Source organism: Thermobia domestica, chromosome 8 (genome assembly GCF_964235325.1).
Source record: "Thermobia domestica chromosome 8, izTheDome1.hap1.1, whole genome shotgun sequence".
NCBI lineage: Eukaryota > Metazoa > Arthropoda > Insecta > Zygentoma > Lepismatidae > Thermobia > Thermobia domestica.
In genome coordinates this window covers 256,650,626-256,670,479 of record NC_137461.1, presented here as the reverse complement: position 1 = coordinate 256,670,479, position 19,854 = coordinate 256,650,626, and the positions used below count along the sequence as shown (strand labels likewise).

Sequence of the window (19,854 nt, the reverse complement as noted above, 5' to 3'; positions counted from 1 at the left end):
CACTTAATTGTAAAAAAGATACACTAGAAGATCCAGACATTAGTACTCTTCAAAAAACCAACTAAGTAAATTAGTATACGTATATAAAAGCAATGTTTCTTCTCTTAACGACGTACAAATAAGACATTTTAGAGCTGTACAAAAATTTTATGTGCATGTTACGTACAGCGGAAGCGCTACAAGTGTTACACATAAACGAAAAGGAAGTTACCTATCATGTATGTATATTGAACATCAAGCACGGTGTATTACAAGTTCGATCATTTTGCTCGGCCACGCAATAGCAGAAACCAATTGTAGACTGATTATAAATTCCGTGCTAAGTGCCAAAATGAAAATATTGAGCAAAAACCCCATATTTTACGTTACAACTAATGGGACATACACCCACGCGCATTCTTTCGGGGATTATTTGAACTACTTCCGCAATGAATATTATTCCCTGTTCAGCGTAAGCTCTGTATCCTTCCGCTTGTCACAAATACGATTAGCTAGTGATGTATCACTCCCCGCGGGAAGGAGCAAATTATACACGTGCATTTTGACAATACTGTCTCGTGTTGTCCAGCAGCAGCAGAAAAGAAAGAAAAAATCGAAAGATTAAAAAAAAAAAAAAATAGTATCTGAATTTCGCTCGTAAATAATTGTTGCTTAGTGAGTAAAGGTTTCCCTTGTTGGTGTTTCACCACAACACTCGCGGAACCGGGTTCATCCTAGCCCACTGGCGGATCCACGTGGGGGGCGGAGGGGGCGATCGCCCCCCCCAAAGGTGTTTTTTTTTTTTTTTTACTTTCAGCATTTATTGTTTAGAAATATAAATATGGTCTTTTCCCGACCGATCCAATCTGTGTGAAAAGCCTAGCAGAGTCTAATCAAAATGTGTGGTACTTAATAGTACTTAAAGTTGAATCTGAACCATTATAGTGCGTTCGATGCATATTTACTGGGAATCAAACCATAGAACCTCATGCGTCAAAGATCAAAGGTAGTTTTGCTAGCTACTAGATCAACAAAGAGAGCAGTGACTTGGGATTCAACACGGAAACATTAGGAAGGGATCAGGTATTCATTGTGACTTTTAAAGGCATTTCATCTTTCCTTGTGAAATAACATAAGCTAGCTGTTATTGTAATTCATACCTTTACGGTATATAAAAGACGAAGTCCTGAGTGAATAAATAATCTTCGCACAGGCCAAACCGCTTAAGCTAGAAACTTGAAATTCGGACAATAGAAAAGATTTGTGACGTAGGGTATCACTAAGAAATGATTTTTTTGGAAATTCGAAGAAAGGAAGGGGCAATGGAGTGGAAATTATTTTAATAAAGTGGCCATCTCTCCGAATCCCTTAAGGTTAGGGACTTGAAATTTGATATTTGGATTTCTCATTTAAAATTATTTGACACGCGTTTCAAGGTTTTTTGATATTTTAATAAAATGGGGAGAAAAGGAGGTGGAAAGAAAAGGGACGGGGATTACAATTATTATAATATGATATCACTAACTAAGAATCTTTGAAGGTTAGAAACATGGAATTAGCCAAAAACAAGAAAGGACGTAGATTTGATTTTGTGCTGTAATTTCTACAGAGATGGACTACAAGGTGACTAAGACCGTTCTGTGAATTTACACCCGTTGTGGTTTTTGCCCATAATTATTTTCAACGTGTGGGTACTCCCCGAAAGTCATGAGTCTGTGTCTACAGTTGAACTCCTTGGATGTATCTGAATCGCAAAGTGAATCAAGAAAGATGAACGAACTTTTCTAAATTTTTAAATGAAACAAAAGGGCACAACTACAATCGAAAAAAAAATGTGTGTGTGTATAGTATATTTTTAATAAACAGTTATATATTATGCATATGATATTTGTTTTGTTTGTTTAACGTTTCACGGTTGTGCCAGGACGGCTAAAGGAGACGTGGACTAATTATAATGGAATCCGAATCACTTTTTTTTCGTTTAACTGTACTCCCACCAGGAATCGAACCCGGGACCACGTGCACCAAAGGTAAGCGTGTTAGCCTTTAGGCCAAACGGAGTTCATATTATATCTGAGATGAAAGAAAACCAAGTTATACGTACTTTATTCTCCATTGGTAATTTCGTTTAATGGTGAAATTTTTCAATATTAAATTTTAATTTGCATTTTTTCAAATATCTGATATTGTCAAATAATATCACCAGTCGGTATGTTAAAAGAAGTATGGTTTGTGCGCAGTAATGAACGGAAACATCATTTTGATTTTACATTTCTGATCTTTCGTTCATTTTATTGTAGGCTTTGCTAATCTTTCAGAGGGTTTCATTTTTTTACTATTTATGTGTTATAATGGCTTATATTGTGATTCTATATAATTTTAATTCATATTTTAATTCATGTAAAATTTATACACATTTCGTGCTAGATTGACAAATTTTTTGTTGCGTTTGTATAAGAGAACACTTAGTATTGATATTTTTGTTATTACATTATTTACAGTACTTTATTGAATAAATTATTCACTTACCTTCGTAGTAACTAGCAATTTATATGGTTAAGGAGTGCTGCAATATATTATATTTATATAGGATTTATATTTACAATTCATTTCTTTATATGTTACTGCTGTTATTTGACTTCAAACCGTCGCTCTGGGTTCCTGTTAGTAGTACAATAGTGTTTAAATGCAGTGAGGATTAGTATTATGCATTCGGAAGTGTACCTATTTCATTCTCCTGTACTTGGTCTGTGCCCTTGTGTGAGCAGGCTAGTTCTTTTAAGGGAGAAACCATAACATTCTTTTGTCGGGGAAAAACCACGAAATTCGTGTTCGGGGCAATCGCCAAGAGGAATAATCATGGTGCCATTAATACATCATTGGAGTTCAGTTTGAATATTATATTTTTTCTTTACAATTTTCAATCTGCTGAATTATATCCTGATATAAATAGAAATGAAAGCAATATGTAAAGATTGCTAACCTATGTTTTGGCCCACTTAGAACACTGTGTATCATACACTACTGAACATCACTTTATAATTAATTATTGTATTATTTTTAAGCTACCAAGAAATGTATAAAAATATCATAATGTCTTTCGTAATTTGTTATCATTTTGTATTATTCTTTATACTTGTATACTGTTATCTATTTCTGCATAGACCGATTTCTTTCTTTTTTTTTCAACTGTTGTCCCGCAATTGTTATTCAAAATATAAATGATTTGACCAAATTGTACACTCTTTCGTTAAAATGAATTCCATCGTCAATACAATATTTTGTTTTGTACAAGTACTGTGGAAGACAGCGCATCTGATACATGGCTATGACTATCTCTGAAGTTAATCATGACACCGCCACACCTCCGAAACGGAAGTGCATATTTAATTTAAATCTACGGAAAGAATATACTTTCATTTAAAGAAAACTTACAAATTCGGGTCCCAAATGAAATCTGGGAATCAGGTTTACATAGGCACGTAGCCAGGATTTCATGAAGGGAAGGGGGTCCGTGACATGAAATACTGTGGTCATCACACTAGGGGCTAGATCATTCTAAACTATTTTACTGTAACATATATTGGTTCGTTTATCCAGGATTTCGTAACAGGGGGGGGGGGGGGTAAGGGGAGCGAGACATAAAATTCTGAAGGCCCAAAAGCTCGATCAATCTAAACTACTATTAACAAATATTGGTTAGTTAGGACAATAAAATGAGGATATGTTGGTAAGTATTTTAATAACAAACTATGAAGAAATCTCGAGTAAAATAAAAAACGTATTGAAAAAGATTTTACAATATTTACATTCTGCCTCTTGTAAAGTATTTTAATATATGCGTTCCTTCCTCTGTTGAATCAACTGTTAACAACTTTTTTCCACATGAAATTTTGTTTTTATTATTCCGTCAACTACTGTCTGTTCCAAATGACAGGTTAAAGGAGCAATAGAAAATTGTTTTTGAAAGAACATGTTTGATACTGCAAGGATGCGATGACGAAAAATTATAATAAAAAAAATGTCCACGCTGTTACACAACGGCACTATGCTTTCGGAAACTTGAAATCTCCCTGACTAGTAGCAGAAATTCTGAGAAGTCCGTAATTTTTCTAGAAATTTCAAATTCCCTGACTCTTCCAGGTTATCTCGCCTAGCTCGCCACCATGTATTGTAAGTAATACAAATCTCCTCAAAAGAAAGAGTAACCAAAAGCTTGCTGTAGCTTTTTATTTTTAACGCTAATCCTTCTTTTTCTCATTTCATTTTGTTTCATCCTTCCTTAATTTTTTTCATTTCTAGTCTCGAAGGGAGATCCGGATCCCCCGGACCCCCCTGGCTACGTGCCTCGGTTTACACCCCCCCTACAGCCCCGGATTCATTAGCGTCCCATTCTTGCAAATTAAAATTATAGTAATTTTACACTCATTTTCCAGAAAGCAAACCGCCCCCTCCAAACGATCCTTCTGGATCCGCTAGTGTCCTAGCCATTTTTCAAACTTTAAAAGCAGAACACCCGTCCACAGTTGAGTTGGCACCATAATTACTGCGCATGCTTAGTGTTTATTTCTATTGTTTCATTAGCCACACTCGATTGCAGTATTATTAGATAATCCGTGTTATATTTTTGTCATTTATAATAATATAGTAGTTTTATATGAAGCTTCATAGCAAAAGTAATAATCAAATCATATGAACTATTTTGCGGAGGAGTACAAGCGTCGGTAGGACAACAGCAAATCAGCGAGATTTAGTTTCACGTGGCTTTGTTTATCGCAATTTAGAGCTTACGCCGAACAATGTTTAGATACCCCTTTTTCACTGAGTAGTGTTAGGCACATAAGATACATTTTTACGTTAAAGCGAACTTTTCCATTTTTAGCACTTAGCACGGATTTTATATTCTGCCTACAATTTATGCTGTGTTCTTTAGCAGGTTGTATGTGTATATATAGTAGACTAGTGCTATTGAACCATTTTTCCTCGCGTACCCGTAGACACAGTTCATCATCCAATTGTGTACCCCCTGAAGTTGTTTAAAAGAAATCAAATCGAAATGAACTTATTAAACTTAATACACATGTTCTATGATTAAAAAGGGGGACAAATAGAGATCCAACATAAGGACAATCACTGTGCCAATCAAAAGATTATTTACAGGGGGATAAAGTACACATTCGAAAAAATGAACATGGGAAATTTCAAAACATATGGGAGACATTCAATTCTACTGAAGGGATTTTACCGTCATCCTCCCTGATAATTGCACACTGAGAACAATGTTAAAAAATCAAAAAGTAAAAGTAACTTCAGAATTTAACTACACGTATTTTCATCACTATGATCATTCAATAAATGTTGGGAATATGCTTATTTTGTAGGATTACGTACCCCTAGAAACATCTTTGCGTACCCCCGGTTGAATAGCATTGTAGTAGACAACAGAGCATCTTCGCAGGTATGAATTTATTTGAATTTTGCTACGTGATAGCATCACTGGACAAGCACTATCGTGTTACGAATTATTATTATTTTAGAAAAGGTAATGGTGGGGAGAAAAAATGTAACCTTGATTAATAGGCTGCCTTTATAACCTGAACGAAAAGAAAAAGAGAACCAACAGTGGGAGAGATAATGCCGTAACATCAGACTTGAAGATTTCAGTAATTAAGCCTGTTTTCTATAATCTAAGATTTTATAATACATACTCTTAATATACCTTGTTCATTGACTCCTCCATATAGTGTTGTAAATAGAAAAAAAACCGTTCGTATTTTTTCAGAAATGTACGTTTTTTTTTAGAAAAAATACACTGCCTCTCGTTTTTTTCTAAATTTCGTTTTTTTTCAAATAGTCATTTGTAATGCATCTTACGTCTATTTAAGTATGAAATATTTTATGTAGGTGTAATCACCGTAAAATGCAACATAAATTAAACGCTAGATACTGATACGCTGCAAATATTTTACAATTTACATGAATACCATACCTACTAACAATTCGGGTTTCAGCAGTTTTCATCAATATCAACTAAGAAATAAAAGTAGAAATGAAATTTTGTTTTTTCGTGAAAGCAGGCCTTTAATAAATACGAAAATAATGTCACGAACAGTATAAAATTCAAATAACTTGTCTAAAGGTAAAAACTAATACTAATTTGCCTAATAGTATTTTTCTAACTCTCATATATAAATAATTTGTCGACTAGATATATATATGATATGCAGAGCTGGCTCTACCATATATGCAACACGTGCATTTGCGTGGAGCGGCAAGTTTGGAGGGTACGGCAAAATCTGTCATAAGTATATTATTTAAATTAGATATTTCTTGTTGGAAACAGACTTCACGGTGATCGTAGTTACATTTACTAAGCTGACCTTTTTGAATACTACATTCATAAATTATGTGTAGGTTGCATTAGTTTAAGATCACATGGACAACGCTCAAGCAAATGGTCCAATAAATCCAAGCATACATTGCTTGATTGTTGTCAAATGCAAGAATTCAATTCTCGAATAGTAGCGAATATCTGTTTCATTTAGTAAGTTATTACAGTTTTGATATGACAACTAGTCATGTTTTTATCAGAAACAAGTTCCTTATAATTGAAGATAGAAACAAGTTAAAAAAAAAAAAAAAAAATAACAGATGTAGAAGAAAAATCACGAAATAAAGATGAAAGAGCTAGTTGCACTGGAATTGCAAACTGATACATTGAGATTGAAGCTCGATATTGAATTCTATAAAAAGGATTACCATCTTTCCTCTGCAGGTGTGTTTGCTTTATCTTTCACTAACATAATAGATTAATATTGAAAGAAAAAGCAGACACAACGGGATTGCGTTTTTAGTAAATATTTAAGCCTTTCTGAGTGCAACTGCACTTACCCTCCCCTTCGTTGTTCATGCTGGAGTACCATACTTAAAATCATAACTTTTAAGATTTGTTCTTTCTGGAGAAAGGGGGAGGCGGTAAATTATGCCATTGCACGGGGCGACAAATTGCCTAGGGTCGGCTCTGATGATATGTATATACAAAACATGAATATAGGATGACACAATTTGAAGTAGTGCAGGGTGTTTCAAAATTAATATTAGGGTTTTGAAACTTTGTAGTATCTATTACAATTAACTTACAATTATAAATATTATATCAAATGGAAGAGCAACTCAAACAGTTTTGTACGCACGCATGCACATGCATTGTTTCTTCTGTCTGGCGTTAGAAAGAGGAAGTAGCAAAGATAGAGACTAGAGAGCAGAAAGCTTTTTGTGTTTTAATAAAGACTGAATCTGTAGTTACAGTGCAACCGTCTCTGTGAAGAATATTAAGGAGACGCTTGCAACTACGTCCTTATCGTTTGCAGTTGTTACAGGTCTAAAGCCTACAGATTACGGTTTATGTGCCAATTTCGCAGTGAAATATTGCTGCATAGCAATGAAGATTTCCTGGATAGTGTCGTCTTCAGTGATAAATCGATATTTCACCTAAGAGCTAATGTGAACGCTCATAATGTTTGTACCTGGCGGTCAGCAAATCCTCAGGAGATGGTACAGTTGAAACGAGATTCCCCTAAATTGAATGTGTTTTGTGCCATATGACGGAAAGTTTATGGGCCTTTCTCGCCTATCGACTAGATGTGCGTCGTGTGGCGAATGAATCTCACATCGAACACTTGTAGCAAAGACTGTTTGAGGTGCTCTTTTACTTGATGCATTGCTTATAATTAGAAAAATGTAATGTAAATGTAATAAAAATGTAATCTGTAATGTAATGTACGTAAAATGTAATAAGTACTACGAAGACTTAAAACCCTGATATTCATTTTGAAACACCCTGCATTTCTCACCAACAGTGTTGGAACTAAGATGTAAAAAGGAGAGAAAATTTTCCTTATAAAGTTATTGTTTACAACAACGATATTATTATTAGTCGAGACTATAACTACAACAACAACAACACGGATTAGTAGTCAAAAAATGTAATCAAATACACTCGGTGGCCCAGTTGGCCAAAGTGGCACACACGGGTGTGTCAGTTTTTTAATCCGCTCCTGTGTGGACACTAATTAAGATATCGGGAAATTATTCTTGCCAAATATGGTTGGACCATAGTTTATCATATTAATTTCATTTTCTTCTGGTGTCGAATTTCCTTCTCAAATTTCACCCCAGTCAAAAATTCGAGAATTTTCTAATTTCGAATTTCCTTTACTTCTTTTTTTTTTCTGTAGCTTCCTTCGTTAAAGAAAGACCTCCTTAAGACTTGCCCGGTAGATACCTCGGATGCATACCTAACTGTTGACATCAATTGGACTGGCCTGCGCGCAGTGTTGCCAGTTAGGGAAATTAAAATTTCCCTAAATTTGGGCAAAAACTTCGAAATTTTTGTTTATAAATCAGTAACCTATACTTCCGAGTGCAAGTCAACTTACGCCAATCGAACATTTGTCCTTACTTACCAAACCCAAGTACAGATCGTTACAATGGGGTAATTAGGGGGCGCACGAAAAATTCGTATTTAGGTTCTAACCCTTGATTTCTCTAGTTTTTCCCTACTTTTCTGTTTACCGTAATATATTTTTGGTAATTAGAAGCTTTGTTCCTTAAATATCGCCATAATACTTGTAGGATATATTAGTGATGTGCCAATGTTTAATTTAAGATAGTTTGCGTCTGTCTGATAGCATGTTGCCAGCCACAGAAATTTTTAATTCCAGATTTTAGGGGGAAATTTTGGGAAAATTATGTGTTTTGTCTCTATTATTTCCCTCTTGTTGGCTATATCGGAACAAACGTACCAGTATATGAAAGTATCGTCTTTGCCCTACACAACGCACTATAGAAAGTTTCAATAGGATAATTAGGGGAAGTACAGTTGAGGTTTACAGTAGACTTTGTTCTGTAATTAGAAAGATAACTTGTGATTTTTTTAAAGGTAGAATGAGATATTTTTATTGACATGCTTACTTTATTAGATATCATCACAATACTTGTAGGATATATTAGAGGGATACCAAAGTTTATTTTAAGATAGTTTATGTCTGTCTGATAGCAGTGTTGCTAGCTACAAAAAATTTTAATTCCAGTTTTTAGGGTCAAATTTTGGAAAAAAATCCCTTTTTTCTATTATTTCCCTCTTGTTGGCTACATTCGAACAAACGTACCAGTGTCTAAAAAGCCTCGTCCTTAGCCTACACAGCGCACCATAAAAAGTTTCACTAGAATAATTAGGGGAAGCACAATTGAGGTTTATAATAAACTATGTTCTGGAAATGGTAAGAACATGGTAAATTTTTAAGGTAGAATGAGATATTTTTTTAAAAAAATTATGCTTACTTTTTAGATATTGCCATGATACTTGTAGGATATATTCTTGGAGTACTAAGGTTTATTTTCAGATAGTTTTCGTCTGTCTGATGGCAGTATTTCCAGCCAAAACAATTAATTCCGATTTTAGGAGAAAAATTCGGAAAATTTCTCTTTTCCCCTCTATTATTACCCTCTTGCTAGCTACATTAAAACAAGCGTACCACTATCTGAAAGCTTCCTCCTTGCCCTACAGAACGCACCATAAAAAGTTTCAATGGGATAATTATAGAAGCTGTAGCTCCGACATATCTGTTGATTTTTGCTTCTGAGGGGTAAAAAGTGTCAAAATTTCATGTGTATGATGACAGAGAATTTTTTTCTTTTCCTCTTTGAATGGATGCCAGCGAGTTCAGGATTTCACTATACCTTGTCAACATACCAAAGAAATTTTTAGGTGACTTGAACCCATATAGCAGCAGTGGTGCTAGATACAAAAAATTTTGAAATTCGGTTAGGGAATTTTTTGTAAATTTTCACCCTTACTTTTCCCTCAATAATTTCCCACCCGTTGGCAACACTGCAATGCAACTTACACCAAAACATAGCCACATCCATTTTCTAAAAAACAAGGCCTTAACCATATCAATCGAATGAATGGTGTTTGAGCAATAAGTCACTAACTGAAAATGTAGGAAAACGCCAAAAATGATTTGTAAGTTACGAGGGCTTCGACTCAAGTTCTGTTGATTATTTTAATAATCTGCAGCATAAATCAATAAATAATAGTTGCCAGAAAAAAAACAGACATTTGAAAAAAAAACATGAAAAAGAACGGTTTTTTTTATTGAAAAAAAAACTTCACAGAAAAAAAAACCGTTTTTTTTACAACACTACCTCCATATATCACAAAAAGAGGACCAATCACAGCGTTAATCGCGAAACGAGACTACCTAATATTCCGAATGCTTTGTGCATTAATCTACAATTCTGCGATGTATGTATGTAGGTTTCCCACTTATTTGGTAAGCACGAATTCCCTGACTTTTCCAAGTTTTTCAGATCACGATTTACAAGTTTCCAGGTTTATAAAATATAATGTTAAAAAAACAACTATAGTTTCCCCAACCATCGGTTTCTACGAGGCGCACACCAAAAATACGTGCCGTTTTGTTCTTTTTTTTTTTTTCATTTCAGGAAAGCACCTGCGACATCAGAGACCTTCATCCTTCGTCTCTAAGTAGTGCAGGTTTTGTTCACTAGGTGGCAGCAGTTTAGTCAGCTGAACGAAGACTGTGTTTCTAATAGTGCCAGGGGATATGGAATTTTTCGGTTCAAGAGCAACGGGTAATTGTGAAATTCCTCACTGCAGTTGGATGTTGTGCTGCTGATATAAACCGTCAATTGAAGGGTGTGTGTGTCATGATAGTGCTCTTGCAGAAAACATTGTTAGTAAATGGGTGCGTTGAGTTCAAAGCAGGGCGAACGAGTAAGAAAATGAGGAGAGGTTGGACGTCAAAAACAGCATCAATTGACGGTAACATTGCCCGTGTTGAAAATTTCATCATGGAAGATAGGCGTGTTACCCTGCAGGAGACTTGTGATACACTGGGGCTAACAATAAGAACAGCAGAAAGAATAATTACAAACAAACTTGGTCTAAGGACAGTTTCTACTCGCTGGGATCCACGAATGCTTAATGACGATCAAAACAAGGCAAGGGTTCGATCAAATATTGCAAATCTGACACGCTTCAGAAAACAGGTATGCAATTCTTGGAAAGTGCTGTGACTATGAATGAATCACAGATTCCATTATTCAAAATCAGAAACAAAAAGGCATTCGATGCAGTAGAAACACACATTCTTCCCCCTCCCCCTCCAAAAAAATTGTAAGGTAGCATCCAATGAGAAGGTGCTGTGATACTGTCCTCGGAGTGATATTGTCCCACCCTGTTCTGAAGGGTCATACAATAACAGGTGAGTATTTTCGTACACTTTTGGATACAGACTTTTGCCAAAATTGACTGAGAAACGACCAGAAATGGGAAATACCAATTTCATCCTCCACATGGACAATGCACCACCACAACGTGCTAATGATATGGCCTCATTCTTCGCTGACCACGATATTGAACTTCTGCCACACCCACCCTACTCACCAAATTTAGCCCCCAGTGACTTCTGGTTGCTCCTAAACCTCAAGGATTCTCTTTGTAGGTGTCATCTTCCAATAGATTATCCCTGGAAAGTGTTATTTTCCGATGTCTGAAATGTACCCCCAAAGATATTTATCCCACATACACAAAATGGACGGGGGGATGACAATTGTGAAGAGACAATTGTGGACAATCAATAAACAGAGGGAGTTTGTTAAAAGTAGACACAGGTTAGTTCCCTGTATTTCCTTGTTCTTGGAAATTAGAACGAAACGCACGTATTTTTTGGTGTGAATCTCATATATACAGTGTGAATGAGTGTTGATGTAACTAGAGGTTTTTGCAAAACAAATTTAACCCCTACCTAAAAGCCGGATAAGGCAAAAAGAAAAATGAGTTCTACGAATTCATAAACTATATACGTACTTACCTTGCTCAAACGTTAATTCTTGTTCCTCGTCTTTGCGTGGAAAAGCTATGAAGTCAATAGATTTGATGTTTGTTTCCAAGCTAGCTGCACCATCGGGTTGAACTCCATCTGGTTGAACTTCAACACATACAGCTGAAAACAGATAAAACTGATTAACAAAGTGTGCTGTATAAAAACACGATAGTTACTAGGATATACATAATTTTGGAGAAATAAAATTTCCAATTTTGCCTGGTTTTCCAAACCAAAATGTCAATAATTACGATCTGATCTCCCTTGCAAACAGACTGATTAATATTCACTAAAGAAAGTTAGTGTATATGGCTAATTAAACGTTAAGTTCGTAAAGTGAGGCTGTGTCTTAACTGCTAAAATATAAGACACAAATCAATTGCACGTTTACCGTACTGCGTTAACGAGAGAAATGGAACTTGTCTTCTTAAAGTTCTCGATCTGATCTTTCACATTCTATTTCTTTTAAGACAACATATATTACACCTTTTTCTTTAACATTTTAACAACCACGTCATGAAGTTTCATCGGAACTGTTCTGATTCAAATATAGATAAACAAAAAAGAAAACGAACTAATGGTTTGGGACAGAAATTAATTCATGAATAATGGTTCGTAATAATAATACGAGGAAAGGCCAAAAGCTTCTTACCCTCACAATGATAGAGACACGCTAGGAATCCTCAATTTGGTCCACAGACGCGTCCTTCTCTGAATACGCATCTCATATTGCCGTACACATGACGCATCTGACGATCAATCCGTTAATACCACCACTAAAGTCTACGAAGTTGGAGACAAACCAGGTTTCCTCCGCATTAATTATCTCATCATTCGCCCCCCTCCCTTATTTTTCTTGATATTTTGGGCGAGAAAGTAACTGGATGGAGCCGGAACATAGGTAAAAGAATCGTAGCCTCAATAGCGCACAAAAGTAAGTCTTTCTGCTGCTCGGTGCATTATCCACTAAAAGCAACATACCTTGTCTCTTTTCTTTGATAAGATCCCGTAACTTTCGCAGCAGTTTATTATTATTATTATTATTATTATTATTATTATTATTATTATTATTATTATTATTTTTATTTATTTAAAGTCAAGATCATATCTTTATGGTCCAAATGGACAGACAACATGAGCTTCCTGGAGGAAATGCTGCATTTTAGCCTTTTTAAGCGGGAAACGAAGTATCTTTTCACATTTTACTCATTTCTTCGGTTTCAGAGACAAATAGGTGCATCTAGCATTCATCCGTAGTCACCAATCTGTTTACGAAAGCATCCTTGTCCTTGTGGTACAAGTTCAAAAATGCTTTGTATACATTACACACGTTGCTGATTTTGAAAAGATGTCAATAGCCTGATCATACCGGAAGATATCCTAACTATATTGATTTAAAATAAAGGGTACTTCCGGTTGACGTAGGAAGTTGAAATTTGACAATATTGTAGCTTTCCGGGACTAACCCACAGGAATATTGCCAAAAGGGAATATTTTTAATTTGTAAGAGGTCAACAGGGGGGGGGGGGATGAAGAAATTCTCCAATTTTTTTTTCTTTACCTATAATCTCGTAGGTATTTGGAATAAAAACTTGAACTTCGGCATGCTTGTACGTTTGCTATAGGATTTATTTAACAAAATCACTAAAAGTAAAAATTTTCAACTTTAGAGGGGTTTTATGGGGAACTGAAAAATCTCACCCATGTTATTTATATGGAAGACCTTTTACACCCCAAAATTATTGGGTATTTTCTATAGGGCTACAATGACGAAATTTGACATGATCGTAGCTTTTCAAGACTAACCGACAGGATAATTGCCAAAAGTGAATATTTTTAATTTTTAGGAAATCTAAAGGGACGATAAAGAAATTCCCCATGTTACTTAAATAGGCTATTTTTGGACCTATTATCCCAAAATTTAGGTACTTGAAATTGGAATAAAAACTTGAAATTCGGTATGCTTGTACGTTTTCATTAGCGTTGCGTAAGTAAATCGCGTAAGTAAATCACCAAAAATAAAAATTTCCAACTTTACAGTGGTTTTATAGAGGACTCAAAAATATTTCCCATGTTATTTGTATGGGACATCTTCTACACTCAAAAATGTTTAGGCACTTTCGGCAGGATCACAACGACGAAATTTGGCATCATTATAGCCTTCCAGTACTAACCCACAGGAAAATTGCCAAAAGTGAATATTTTTAGTTTTTAAGGGATCTCAAGGGGAGATGAAGAAATTCCCATGTTATTTAAATGGGCGTCTTCTTTGGATTCTCATGTTATTTAAATGGACGTCTTCTTTGGATTCTCATGTTATTTAGATGGGAGTTTTCTGGAGATACAAAATCTTATCTTTTAGATAACTGAATTAGGAATAGAAGCTTGAAACTCCGTAGAATTGTGGGTTTAAAAGGAACAAGACCGCAGGCCGAACAAGCGCGGGGGACTGTGGGCGGAGCCCCCAACTAGCCGAAGGCTAATGTATATACATATATAATAAGATACAGAATCATGTCAACTCTGGATTTTCATCCAATCAATTACTCTTCTTTTTAGACACGATCAACACATACTGACAATACTTTTTATCTTTGAAAGAATTATTTGTTATTATTTATGGATTATTCGTTATTATTCATATTTTTTAAATTTAATTGGTAGGGAAAAAATTCAAACATCTGAAAGTAAATTTCAACGATTCTTTTATTTAGGAGTCGGGGAGCTTATGAGCCAAATCACGGCGAACTCCACTGATGGCGGGAACCTTCCCTCCACTCGTCGAGAATCGTGTGACGTCTTCCAACTTGACTTTCACACGGCGAGTGAAGTTAACCGTGACTTACAGCATGAGGCAGCACGGAAATACAGGAGGTTTTTTCAATATTTTTTCTTGTTGATATTTTGTTGTAGAGAAGAGTATGGATTGGCGCTATGATTCTATTATTTGTACTTTATTATTTCACACTTTGTAACACATAGAAATAATGCTTTGAAAACGTTAACAAATTATTTAACATTATCATAACAAATTTTTATATAAAATAGAAACCGTGTACGTATCTTTGCAGATTTACTTGAGTGTTTTCAGCTTCCTTGTTGTGTCTCCTGCCTTCACTGACAAAAAGTCATTGCGTTTTTTCTTGTAGTTGGATAATAAGATGTTGCTCAACACACCAATAAATTTACTTGCGATTTTGCTCACTTCACAACCACAAACACTACATTTATCTGCAAAAATTGCGCTAGTAGCCTCGTCTGCATTAATTCTCCTAACTATTAAACTACATAACAGTTTGTGTTGCTTCTCACAAGTTTGAAGGAAGGAATGTTCATAGTTTTGGGACACAAGCGAACTCATTATCTTGAAAGCAGTTTTCCCAACACTTAGAAGAAAATCGGATGGAACTGATCATCCTCCTCGGTTGATGTTTTCAAAGTACCCGTCGCGTTGTTTTTCTTCAACAACAAGCTCTGAACACTGCGCGCAAGTTAATCTTGTATTAAGTTTAAATGCTGCGTATCCACAAACATATAGCAGTGCCGACTGATCAACTTCTTGTACTTCAACAGCATCAATGTCTTTATATGAATCGTTTATAATCTTGTCTGTATCTTCCAGTTCTTCACAAAAGACGTCGCTAATCAACTTAATGGAATCAAAATTCAGCTTTATCATACCATATTTTGCAGACTTTATTTCCAGCACATTCTTCGCTCTGGTTTTTCTTTCGGCTTCTAATATTTGGATGACGTTAACATTATAATTTCCCCCGCTAAATTGTCTGTACATCCTAAAACGTTTTTCTAACTTATCTGTTTGAAATTTCCCAGGTAAGACATAGTTTGCTTTCAAAATTGTCAAAGAAAAACTTTATTATACTTAAAAGACATTTCGTGCTCTGAATTAAAGCTTTCCCTGTATCATTGGTCAAAGAGCCTCCCCTCAGATGTGCACATTGTTTCAACCAATTACTGACCCATGTGATCAAATAATCAAGGAATTGCAATCGATCATCATCAACAGAGCAAAATGGATAAGCAAATTTAATTCTACGAAAACCACAACCACTACTTTTTGTGTTCACAATGGACCACCATTTCCAAATAATGTCAATGAACTCTGCTGTATCTTGAAAACCGAAGGTAGTCATTGCTGCCCTAGTGCTTTTATCGAACACATTTAATGCAAATGATACCTGCTGCTCTCCAGATTAGTACGACACACCGTTTTATAGTTTAATTTAAACCCTTTCTTCAAAATGTTATCTTTTTCATTCTTATAAACTGTTCTCAGATTATTAAATTCAGCCCTCTTCAAAGATTCTACATTACAGGTTTCAGTTTTAGATGGAAACTCAGGAAACATGGAAGTCTTACAATGGTCCTTCTGGTTTATCCAATTGTTTCTAACATTCTTTAGTATATGAACAGTGTCATACATATAGTAGGTTGGGTGGTCAATATTTGGGACGAACAAAGTGCATTCATCGTCTGAATCTTCAGCTAATATTGAAAACATATTCTGATTGATCTTGTTATTGTCAGAAATAACACATAACACTTTAAAATTGCATTTTTCTAACATACATATAACTCGTTTAGTAATATCGGCCATTTGTGATCCTGAGATTGTTTTTACTGGGTGTAAAGAGACTACATGTTCAAAGGAAGAGAATGCGGAAGATACCAAATAAGTTAAAACAGTCTTAGCTTCTGTAAGATCATCATGATTCTGTGCAAAACCAGTTATGTTTCCAGACCTGTAGTCTATTCCCTCATGAACATATATTTCGTTCAATTGTAAAATAACCCATCTTTCTAATTCCGTTAATGTTTTCCCGATAGTCTTCATGAAATTGTTCTCGCTTTTGGAATTTGGAGAAATGTGCAATGACGCTGTGAGTCTTTGCAAATATTTAGGATGCAGTAATGTTAGAAGTTTGTTTGCTCTTAAAGCTTCATAACACTTTCTAGATCGCATGTAAATTACGAAAGCCGTGAGAATCATGCGAGGGTAGTAGTTTTTCTTCGAACTGAAAAGCAAGGAAATTTGTTCCGATAAAAATTCCAATCGTTCGGCTAGAGTTTCGCCATCTTTTAATAAAGTGTCTTTTAAATTTTGAATCTTGGATTTTAAACCTTTTACCACTAATTCTATAGAAGGAAGTTCACTTTTGTCAAGGAAATTATTCATTATTTGCTTCAAAGAGCTCCATTTCTTAAACAACAACTCCGATCCAAGAATACCACCTAATTCTTGATAACTAATTGGATTATCATTCAAATATGCAGAAACCTTTAAATCCCTTTTTATGTTTAAATAAAACTCAATTGTCATAGAAATGAAATTTACAGCGTACACAACAAGTTTATCATTCAAGATTTTGTACCCATCAGCATTACTTTCGTACTGCAGCTTTGACAGCTTGTTACCAATTCCCTCCACTAATTGTTCGTAAGTTAATATTGTATCTTCTATTGACTGTTTTCTTAAGACCTCGTTTTCAGCTAATTGTTTTCTTTCTTCAATTACTAAAGCTCTGTTATCGGGATGTTTTCTTTTTAAAGATTTTTTTTTTTTAAGATATGAAGGAAGACTACTAAAAATAGTCGGCACAGACCCAGCTTTCAAACGTGGTTTGTCATATACAAAATGCTGCAACTCACCTTTGGAATCAACGTAAGAAATTTCACGTAAAATGCTGTCAGCTTCAAAATGTTTGACACACACAACACTTGACACGGAAGGACTCCAGTTTTTTCGTGGAATATTACGGACCCACACTTCACGTAACGCATCCTCTTTAGGAAATGAAAAACACGACACGTATTCACAAACAACGCCTTTTATAGAGTAATTACTTTTGCAGCCAGAACACAACATCTTCCCGGTATTTTTGGAGTGGTCAGTGAACCAAATATATCTGATCCCTGCCCGCGTGACTTATGCTGCTCGACCGGTGACGTGACACCTCCCTCTACCAAGGTTCCCGCCTTCAGTGGAGTTCGCCATGGCCAAATCAATCATGTCGAGATTCTACTTTTGTTTAAATTTTCAAAGCAAGTAGTCTTCTATACAACTGGATAATCGAATATACAAGGTTGCTCAAAAGTAGGAATGCCCTGCCTTGATCAAGTATAACATTCTAGTTCATGAGTTTATTTGCTTCGGCTTTTCCGAACTTAAGAAATGTCATAACACATTAAGAACAAATAATAAAGAAACTAAGTTTACCTGATGGATAACAATAAAAGATGATATAAAATGCGATGAGCTGATCAGAACGGTACTGTGTACTTACTTTTGGGCCACCCTGTATAGAGTATTCATATAATCAAAATTTAGTATGCATTTACAGTGTGTAAGTATTACGTATAGTGTCGATTGTAATTAATATATGTATTATTTGCAACAAATTGTTATGGACTATTGGGAAAACACACACATACAGCATTAGCAGTGGAGCAGATTCGGACAAAGAAAAAAAGAAAAAGAAAGAAAAAAGATAGTAGAACCAGTGATATGCTGATCACATGCAGTGGCGTACGCAGAATTTCGTTTTGTTTTAGAACAAGCATGATTTTTGTAATTATATCTTAATAAAGCAAATGTTTAGTTTTCGTTATCATCTTCCTCAACCGGCGTTTAAATTCCAAAACTCCCCATGTTATTTAAACTTTTTAGTCCTTCAGAATTTCACGCCAAGGAATTTAGTTTTTATTTTCACTTAAAAACTATAGTCAAGGATGGTAATTTTAACCTTAAAACAGAGTAATAAGATTGCATAATCGTTACAAGCTAGTAATATCAATCAAAAGTCAATTTCCTTAGCTTTCCAAAGAGTGTACCTTCTCGCAGCTTCACTACTAAAGGTTTTTATAGCTCGTTGTTACGTATTATACATTCTTTTATTTTTGCTAACATCTGAAAAAACTTATTACATCTATGGAACTAAACAATTTTGCCATAAATGAAGGCTATCTCTGGACTCTACACAACGTATTGTTCAAATCAAATAGCGTTGATACTAAACGCTTTTGTAAAATTTGAAGTTTTAAAATAGAATGACCCTTCCCAATTCCGATAATAAGATAAGAAATCTATATAATGACCCTTCCCAATTCCGATAATAAGATAAGAAATCTATATAATGACCCTTCCCAATTCCGATAATAAGATAAGAAATCTATATAATCATATATGCAAATTTTACACAAGACACATCTATTTACCTATCAGCTGCGGAAACTATTGAGTCTCCCGTCAGCAAGTAAACAAAATTTTTTTAAGATGTCAATACAGGTAACATAACTTACCTCGCTGCATACGTAAGCTATGGCACGCTTGAATGAAGATTAACTTTGGTTTAGCACAAAATTTTTCCTGTGCAAATCCTTCCTTCACTGTATTTATATCAACTTCTTCCCATTTACTACTATATATTGCATCTGAAATGTATTTACAATTTTTTTTTAAAAAAAGGAAACAAAACAATTTAACAATTATGGAGTTTCTAGTAATTTATCTATTTATGGTATACACCTGATAGATTTGACTGTTTGACACTGTAAGAACTCGAACTGTCTTCTATCTGAAAAAAAAATAAGTATGCTGTTAAAATTCGAATAGTGAACAATAATTTGAATAACGAATAATTATTCGAACACACGGTGGCTTTGTGGTGGACAAACACCGTGTTTGGGGTTTTCTCGGGGTTCTCCCACTTTCTTCATTCCTGTATTGCATTCATTTCTCATCACCGTCTCCGTTAGCTTAGCCGGCATAACTGTGGGACGTAAAACTGAAATATTTCCTCTCATTTCATTCCATTTCAATAACTCGAACAATTGTTCGATAACGAAATAATTATTCGAATATTCGTAATTTTAACAGCGCTAATTTTAAGTAGCATTGTAATCGTAATTACTTTTGGTATTCATGTTATCCTTAATTCTAACT

The 19,854-nt window shown here is 35.0% G+C and overlaps 1 protein-coding gene across 2 annotated transcripts in view; it reads right to left on the bottom strand.

Moving 5' to 3' along the window:
* LOC145693562 (caspase-8-like) overlaps window positions 1–19,854 on the bottom strand; it is a 95,393-nt gene that overhangs the window by 23,801 nt on the left and 51,738 nt on the right. For both annotated transcript variants that reach the window (XM_081769653.1, XM_081769654.1), the window contains 2 exons: window positions 19,212–19,343; window positions 11,880–12,011 (listed from right to left, as the gene is read on the bottom strand). In XM_081769653.1, the coding sequence (XP_081625779.1) occupies window positions 11,880–12,011; window positions 19,212–19,343 (264 nt within the window). The remainder of the gene's footprint in view (window positions 1–11,879; window positions 12,012–19,211; window positions 19,344–19,854) is intronic.